At 40.1% G+C, this 9,304-nt stretch overlaps 1 protein-coding gene across 1 annotated transcript; it reads left to right on the forward strand.

Moving 5' to 3' along the window:
* The first annotated feature begins 1,447 nt into the window (after positions 1-1,447).
* LOC118803441 lies at positions 1,448-8,268 on the forward strand. The gene is made up of 5 exons (XM_036563926.1): positions 1,448-1,505; positions 6,906-6,973; positions 7,302-7,598; positions 7,786-8,082; positions 8,225-8,268. The coding sequence occupies exons 2-5, from the start codon at positions 6,913-6,915 to the stop codon at positions 8,266-8,268; spliced, it is 699 nt and encodes a 232-aa protein (XP_036419819.1). The 5' UTR covers positions 1,448-1,505; positions 6,906-6,912.
* The last annotated feature ends 1,036 nt before the right edge of the window (positions 8,269-9,304 follow it).

Genomic DNA, 9,304 nt, shown 5'->3' on the forward strand with positions numbered 1-9,304 from the left:
AACAGCACAAACACAAAGTTCAACCACAAAACCCCACCGAGGCAGGCAGTAGAGAGCAGAAGTGTGTGGTATGTAAAAATCTCCCTCTCTCTGTTCCATTTCTCACTACAGAGCGCAGAACAGAAACACCATCTGCACAAGAAGTGAATCAGGAGCTTCATGAAATGAGTCTCTGTGTCTGATCAGCTGCACTGAAGAATCAGATCAGTAAACACAATGATCTCAGTTAACTAATAGGGATTCAATATACTATCTGCTGATACTCTGATCTCCAATATGTGTATATAATCTATATATTGATAGTTCTCTATAGACTCTACAGCGTTATAATAAAGTATCTGCTGATACTCTGATCTCCAATATGTGTATATAATCTATATATTGATAGTTCTCTATAGACTCTACAGCGTTATAATAAAGTATCTGCTGATACTCTGATCTCCAATATGTATATATAATCTATATATTGATAGTTCTCTATAGACTCTACAGTGTCAGCGTTATAATAAAGGATCTGCTGATACTCTGATCTCCAATATGTGTATATAATCTATATATTAATAGTTCTCTATAGACTCTACAGTGTCAGTGTTATAATAATGTATCTGCTGATACTCTGATCTCCAATATGTGTATATAATCTATATATTGATAGTTCTCTATAGACTCTACAGGGTTATAATAAAGTATCTGCTGATACTCTGATCTCCAGTATGTGTATATAATCTATATATTGATAGTTCTCTATAGACTCTACAGGGTTATAATAAAGTATCTGCTGATACTCTGATCTCCAATATGTATATATAATCTATATATTGATAGTTCTCTATAGACTTTACAGTGTCAGTGTTATAATAAAGTATCTGCTGATCCTCTGATCTCCAGTATGTGTATATAATCTATATATTGATAGTTCTCTATAGACTCTACAGCGTTATAATAAAGTATCTGCTGATACTCTGATCTCCAATATGTGTATATAATCTATATATTGATAGTTCTCTATAGACTCTACAGCGTTATAATAAAGTATCTGCTGATACTCTGATCTCCAATATGTGTATATAATCTATATATTGATAGTTCTCTATAGACTCTACAGTGTTATAATAATGTATCTGCCGATACTCTGATCTCCAATATGTATATATAATCTATATATTGATAGTTCTCTATAGACTCTACAGTGTTAAGCTACTTTCACTCTGAATGCCGTTTGCACTGCGCGCGCTGCTCATGTGGCAGAGAGGCGCTTCACTGCGCTCCCAGTTTGCGCTGCGCTCGTTGTTTTGGGGGGAAAGTGGGCAGCGCGCTCTCTAGCTTTCTAAACGCGTCCTGCTCTCCTATTGGCCGAGACTCGGCAGAAACATGTGATCTGTCTATGATGCTGCGTGTTTGAAAGCGCAGCGGTGAATCTGTCGGGTTCAGTGTGAAAGCAGCTTCGGTCACTGTAGCAGGACAAGAGGAGAGGAGAGGAGAGGACAGGAGCAGAGAGGAGAGCGGTGAGTATGACTGATGAAGACTTTATTGATCGATTAGGATTAGGATTTTATCATAACATCATCTTAATTAAACGGACTCTTCCTCTGAGTGGAGCTTATACTGAACTAATCAGCAGATACTTTTTCAATATATAGATTATATACACATATTGGAGATCAGAGTATCAGCAGATACTTTATTATAACACTGTAGAGTCTATAGAGAACTATCAATATATAGTTTATATACACATATTGGAGATCAGAGTATCAGCAGATACTTTATTATAACACTGACACTGTAGAGTCTATAGAGAACTATCAATATATAGATTATATATACATATTGGAGATCAGAGTATCAGCAGATACTTTATTATAACGCTGTAGAGTCTATAGAGAACTATCAATATATAGATTATATATACATATTGGAGATCAGAGTATCAGCAGATACTTTATTATATTATATTATTATTATTATTATATTATTTATTATAATGTCACTGTTTACAAGACTTCAACTAGAAGATTATTTCCCATCATGCACCTGGTGGAAATTTAGAAGCAGATAAACCTTTTCCTTCCACTCTGTAGTGGTACAGATGGGAAGACATGCTGGCTGGGCGTGTAAAGATCTGGGGCTCAGTTCACTGTAGAGCTGTTTACTCTGACAGATCATCACCCAGAGTCTTTAACTAACCTGTAAAATGTGCAGCTACTTCTTTAATTTGATATAAAGATTTACACATCAACAGAACTTGCAGCCATTCAGTATTGTTGATTAGGTGTCATGAACTAAACCAAAAACACACAAACATAATAAAAACACTGTAACAGTAAACAAAAACAGGAAATCATTGCTGATTCTTCAGTAAAGCCGTTCTTAAAGTCCTCTGCGCATTTAATCACATCACTGTTCCACTCAGAGAACCTGAGATACTAAAACAGCCAGTTTACATTTTCATTAATAAAAACAGATTATTGTTTTAAAGTGGAGCAGATTTGTCTTTTTACAGAGATTTCAGGCTCTCTCTCCCTCTCTCTCTCCCTCTCTCTCTCTCTCTCTCTCTCTCTCTCCCTCTCTCTCTCCCTCTCTCTCTCTCTCTCTCTCTCTCTCCCCCCCTCTCTCTCTCTCCCTCTCCCTCTCTCCCTCTCTCTCTCTTGCCCGCTCGCTCTCTCGCGTGCCCATGGCACGTCACCATTCGCATGGGCCAAGACTTAAAACTTATGATAATATTAAACTCGGTTGATTTTGACGCAGCGTCAAGACAAGAAAAAGACTGACTTAAGACTGCTGTCCTGACCACCTCACACCAACCAATCGAGACGACGCGAGCGCGACGCAACTCCAGCAGGACTCTCATGATTTCATTCCGACACTGTAAATTTGTCTGCGACAGTGAAATCACCTGAAAAGTTGTTTGGTGTGAAGCTGGCATTAGTTCAGTAAAGCAGTGCTGACTGAAGATGAGCTGCATGCAGTTTGGATGAAAAAACAACACATAGAGCAGTGCAGGTCAGTATTGCTGTGGATTAGAGCTGTGGCTGTGGCTGTGCAGTAGAGTTTGAGGACCTGCCCTGAGTGAGCGCATGCAGTTTGGTGGCTGTCGGTCAAAGAAAATAATGGAGTATACTGAACTAACAGAGTGACCAGAGGAGAGAATATCAACCGGATAAAGACCATAAACACACACAGACTCTGTAAGATAAAGACTCTGACATCCACAGAGTTTATAAAGAGACCAGAGGAGAGAACATTAACCAGATAAAGACCATAAACACACACAGACTCTGTAAGATAAAGACTCTGACATCCACAGAGTTTATAAAGCTCTGCCCATCAATCAGAACATGCTCGTGCAGAGTGTGCAGAACTCCCACAACTAAACGCCTCTTTGATGTGAATTAAAACTGTCATAGCAACATGCAAAATGCACAAAATTTCATTTTCACCCCCACCTCCTCTCTTTCCATCTCTTTCTCTCTCTCCCTCTCTCTCTCTCTCTCTCTCTCTCTCTCTCTGTCTCTCTCTCTCTGTCTCTCTTTCTTTTCACTAATGTCATTTCTCTAAATATGAGTTATAATAATGTATGTTATTATTGGTGTATTAGTAGAAGAGCTCAGTTAAAGAGTGTGTAATCCTGCTGTTCTGCAGAGCTGAGCTACAGCTGACCACAGACCACAGATCACAGGGGCTTTACACAGAGGAAGTGTGTGAATCAGGACTCTCCTGTAGCTCTGAGCTGAGAGCTCCTTCAACCGAGGCGTTACAGATCAGTCCAGCCTGAAGAGACAGAAACAGATTATATATCTGTCTCATTCCACACTCACAGTTTTAAGAGTTGAGATCTAGAGATGTAGATCTGATCATCATCAGGAGGCTGATCTCGTGGTTCTAATGTGCTGTAAATCAGCATTAAAAGTGTTACTGATGGGAATAAGGTCCTGTGTTTCTCATACAAGTAGTGAAATGAGCTCACACAGACTTCACAGACCGTTCTGTGATTCATCTGTTTCATCTTTCGTTTATCTGTAAGTTCAAACTCACGTCATGTACAGTCAGAGAAAAGCTGCTGTGCCGGTATATTTTTTGTGCAGGTACTGTCCCAGTGACAAGACTGGTACTGCCCCAGTGACCAGACTGGTACTGGCCCAGTGACAGTGTCTTACTTTCTTTTCTGAGAGAGTGAGAGAGAGTAAATCTGACAGTAACAGTTTAACAGTGTGAATAAAACAGTTAACTTTCAGCTAAACCAACCAAAACTACTATCACGACCATCTATAATACTGTAGCACGGCATGTGCTCCCCCGGGCTCAAGGAGGACGCTGGAGGCAGGGTTTAGGGCTGCAGCAGCCATATTTATTTAACCACACAAAATAAACAAACTCTAAAACCTAACCAAAGGTACGCTGGCCACTCTTCAGTGGCGTCAGTCAGTCTTTTTACTCAATCCTTCTTCTAAGCTTTTCAGCTCTTCCTCCATCTTTAGTTGCTGCTGCTTGTCCCTCCAGCTTCTCTCTCTGTTCCCTCTCAGCTCTTTTAAAAGGCTGAGTGAGCACCTGAGCCGAGAGGGAACGAGAGCTCGCTGCTCTGCCTCCTTGTCACTGCCCCTAGCTGGCAGCTCAGCCGCCCAGGTCGAACGTGAAGTGTAATGGAGCGGCCTCGCTGCGTAACAGGGGGCGGGGCCCAGGCAGCGGAGCTCGGAATAAAAATAGAAATAACAATAATTAGCAAAACAACACTATTATTATATTCTTCCTCCTCTTCTTCTTTGTCCGCTAGCTCACACTGCAGTTTTCTAGATTTCTAGATAGTTTTGTTAATTCTTGATTTTTTTTTGCATAAGATAAAAAAGTTGTACGCCTAGCTGCTGTACTTCTGCTCCACATTTACTATCTCAGAGACCCCCAAGCATGAATTCAGTGTTGTTCTGACCTGCACTCATCTGTTTGACTCTTTTTTTCTCATTCCTCGTTTCTCCTATAGACTCCCATTCATGCTGCTCCCCCACAGAAGCCCCATTATTTTCTTTGACCGACAGCCACCAAACTGCATGCACTCCCTCAGGGCAGGTCCTCAAACTCTACTGCACAGCCACAGCCACAGCTCTAATCCACAGCAATACTGACCTGCACTGCTCTATGTGTTGTTTTTTCATCCCTCATTCCTCCCATAGAGCCCCATTAATTTTTGCCCCAACACAAAATCGATTGTTCCTTTGCCCGACACTCGCCAAACTGCATGCAGCTCATCTTCAGTCAGCACTGCTTTACTGAACTAATGCCAGCCTCACACCAAATGACTTTTCAGGTGATTTCACTGTCGCAGACAAATTTACAGTGTCGGAATGAAATCATGAGAGTCCTGCTGGAGTTGCGTCGCACTCGCGTCGTCTCGATTGGTTGGTGTGAGGTGGTCAGGACAGCAGTCTTAAGTCAGTCTTTTTCTGAAAGACTGACTTATGCCTGAAATCTCTGTAAAAAGACAAATCTGCTCCACTTTAAAACAATAATCTGTTTTTATTAATGAAAATGTAAACTGGCTGTTTTAGTATCTCAGGTTCTCTGAGTGGAACAGTGATGTGATTAAATGCGCAGAGGACTTTAAGAACGGCTTTACTGAAGAATCAGCAATGATTTCCTGTTTTTGTTTACTGTTACAGTGTTTTTATTTTGTTTGTGTGTTTTTGGTTTAGTTCATGACACCTAATCAACAATACTGAATGGCTGCAAGTTCTGTTGATGTGTAAATTTTTATATCAAATTAAAGAAGTAGCTGCACATTTTACAGGTTAGTTAAAGACTCTGGGTGATGATCTGTCAGAGTAAACAGCTCTACAGTGAACTGAGCCCCAGATCTTTACACGCCCAGCCAGCTTATTTTCCCATCTGTACCACTACAGAGTGGAAGGAAAAGGTTTATCTGCTTCTGAATTTCCACCAGGTGCATGATGGGAAATAATCTTCTAGTTGCAGTCTTGTAAACAGTGACCCTGCAAGATTCACAGTCTTTGCTAAATCACAGTCTGTGACTAAAAGCCGTGACACTGTCTTTAGGTGTGAGAGGGAGTCAGTCTATTAGAAGTCTTCTCAGAGTCTTCTAGTGTGGTTATCATAAACAGAAGGAGCTGAAAAGCAGACAGTGATGAGCTGTTTCAGTTCTGACTGTAATATGATTAAGATATTAGTATGTCACCATGTCGAGGTCCCCTTTTCTCTTATCAGTGTCTGCGCACTGCACCACTGTTGTTACTGCCAAACGGAAACCGGTTATGTTTAGTGTTTAATCTCAACATGACAGAGAAAATCAGATAAAACAGAAAATAAGACTTCAGCCTGAATCCTCCTTCATCTCTACTACACCAGCACACTGGATTATTCTGACTGCTGAGAGTGGGCGGGGCTAAAGAGCTGGAGGAACGCCATTGGTCACATCATATTTTACTATCCTGAATGCTGCTTGTTTATTAGTGATTTTCACTGGACTGCTTTTATTACTGCCACCTAAACGTAGCTGATGAACTCATTCAGAGCCGGTAGCCTGCAGGACAGTGTTGTTTATTGATTACAGCGTGTGGTCAAATCTGACCATTACAGTGTGGTCAAATCTGACCATTTAAACTTCACAGACAGTTTGGTTCTTCATCAGTTTCTTCTTTGGTGTGTCTGTGTGATCAGATGTAGGAGTGTGTGTGTAGGTCAGTTCTGTTCTCTCTTTCTCTCTTCTCTCTCTCCTCTCCTGGTCAGTACTGATGGTGTGTGTCTGTAGGTCAGTTCTGTTCTCTCTTTCTCTCTTCTCTCTCTCCTCTCCTGGTCAGTACTGATGGTGTGTGTCTGTAGGTCAGTTCTGTTCTCTCTTTCTCTCTTCTCTCTCTCCTCTCCTGGTCAGTACTGATGGTGTGTGTGTGTGTCTGTAGGTCAGTCATGCAGTCCTGCAGTTCTGCTCTCTGTATCCTGATCCTACTGATCTCTACATTCACTACTGGTAAGAACTGAACTGACACTCCATCATCTTATTAAAGACTTTACTGTATTTTACTTTCACTTTGGTAAATAGGAATGATATTATTATATGGATTATTATATTATATAACACTGTTTTATATTTTATATTATATTGGTAATATTGTATTATCCATAATATATAATATACTTCACTTACCTTCATTTTAAACTAGTTCTTATAAATGCTGCATTTTAAATCTTCTGTTTGATGGTGACAGTTAAAATCTGCTCTTCTATCAGCAGGAACTTGTGTTGAAGTTGGACGGTTATTGTTTTATCCTCATTTTCATCCCTTTGGTCTCTTTCAGAGATATTGTCAGCTGTTGCTCCAGTGAAGGTGAATCTTCATGACTCTGCTACTCTGCCCTGCTCTGAGAGATGCTCTGGTTTGGTCAGATGGTCTGTGTTCCATAAACCCACTGATGTCCTGGCTGAGTGTGATCAGACTTCATGTAGATCAAAGGAGGGATATCAGATGATCCATGATCAGTACCTGAAGGGGAATCTCTCTCTCACCATCACTGATGCTGATTTCAGTAAGAGAGACTGGTACACGTGTCAGTGTGATGATAAAGACATCTGTGATGTGCGTCTTCAGATTGAGCGTAAGTGTCCATCTGTTTTCTGCAGTGTCATAGGTCACAGCACAAACTCTACCACTGTACTGTGCAGTGTCTTAGTGTCATGTGTGGTGCACCAGACATTATTACACACACACACACACACACACAGTGGTGCACAGGGACTGATTTTAATGAAGCTCCTTTTTGTGTTTTTTTTTTCTTTTCTCAGCACTGAGTACTTCAGTTCGGATAAAGGCTGGCGAATCTCTGGTCCTGGATTTGGACATTCCAGAGGAAGTGGAGGTGTATTATAAAAGTACAGGTGCAGCTGGACCATCCAGTGGTCAGATCTGTACAGTGGATGGACGGTCACTACAGTGTAAACCGGAATATAAACAAAGAGCATCCACTCTTCTTCAGCTGAGAGCAGTGACTCCATCTGATAGTGGAGTTTATACAGTAATGGACAAAAGGAATGAGAAGGTCATTCACATCTACACAGTGACCGTGGAGTCAGCAGGTGGAGGTGAATAAAAGGGTATGTTATTACAAACAATCTCTGTTTATCCAATCAGAATTCACTGGGCAGGAATCTCGTGCTGCTGAGCTTTAATAATGGTGTTCAGTTAAAACTCACTGTATTACAATCCTGTGTGTGTGTTTTGTAGATGACCATCCAGATCTGGACACAGATAAAGGAGCTGCTGTGTAAAACAGTGTGAGCACACAGTCAGTAGTGGGGAACCACTGACCTAAAATACCAGAAAAATCACAACAATATAAAAAAAAACCAACAACTTTATTTTAATAAAATTATTTTTAATATAACGTGTGCTTGTCTTAATTTTATTAATGTCAGTCTGACTTTGAAATGATTGATAGTGTGAAGATATATAAGGCAGAGTGAGTGTTGATGCTCTAGAGGTGTAAAGAGCTGAAGTTTCAGTGAACAGAACATCAGCAGTGAAAATCCCCAGACTGATCGTTCATTCCTGGAATGAGCTCTGTTCTGTGCAGAGTGGAAAATCCCCAGATGACCTTCATGTTTATGATCATTTACATGATGCTACTTTGAAACCTCTGAAATCAGTCATAATCGATGTGAGTCTCTACAAGGAAAAAATGAATAAATACCCAAAGTTCTTCACAGAGAGCTAAAATTAGAAATAACAGTAAACTTACAAATGTAAAAGCTGAAAAATCTGGTAAAATAAGATAAACATAAGAAACATACACAATAAAATAAACAATAATCAAAAGGTTAAAAGGGGAAATATAAATAATAAAAATAGTTTGAAAAAGTGTCATTAATATAAACAGAAATTGACAATTGTGGTAGTAAAAATTAGTAAAAATAAGAGACTCATGAAGTTTGTTTAGAAATTGTGTAAAAAAGTTTGTTCTTGAAATGATGTAATCTGGGTGTCTAATCTCAGCTGGTATATTGATATATTTTTAGTGCATATAAACAGAAATCTGCCTCAGCTGATCTGCTCTGCTCTGCTCAAACACACCTGAGTTAACTCATCTGTTATTTGCCAGGTTTAGTGAGTGTGTTTGAGTAGGAACCTGAGCCCGGCCACCAGGAATTCGCAGAGAAACACTAACCCCAGGGGAGGGTCCTGGTAACCCTGTACCAAGCAGGGTACATAATATGTTGTGTCAGTTGCTCATAGAAGATTTTCGATTGTGCTAGTCTGGGTACTTAAAATAGGCCTTTAAATATCATAGCAAAAACAAAATGACTG

The sequence above is a fragment of the Colossoma macropomum genome, unplaced genomic scaffold (assembly GCF_904425465.1).
Source record: "Colossoma macropomum unplaced genomic scaffold, Colossoma_macropomum, whole genome shotgun sequence".
Taxonomy (NCBI): Eukaryota; Metazoa; Chordata; class Actinopteri; order Characiformes; family Serrasalmidae; genus Colossoma; species Colossoma macropomum.

What these genes read in the sequence shown, in the direction of transcription:
- LOC118803441 (XM_036563926.1), top strand. Translation starts at nt 6,913, where the DNA reads ATGCAGTCCTGCAGTTCTGCTCTCTGTATCCTGATCCTACTGATCTCT. An exon ending in TGTGCGTCTTCAGATTGAGC is followed by an intron (nt 7,599 to 7,785) that starts GTAAGTGTCCAT and finishes TTCTTTTCTCAG; the next exon opens with CACTGAGTACTTCAGTTCGG. An exon ending in CGTGGAGTCAGCAGGTGGAG is followed by an intron (nt 8,083 to 8,224) that starts GTGAATAAAAGG and finishes TGTGTTTTGTAG; the next exon opens with ATGACCATCCAGATCTGGAC.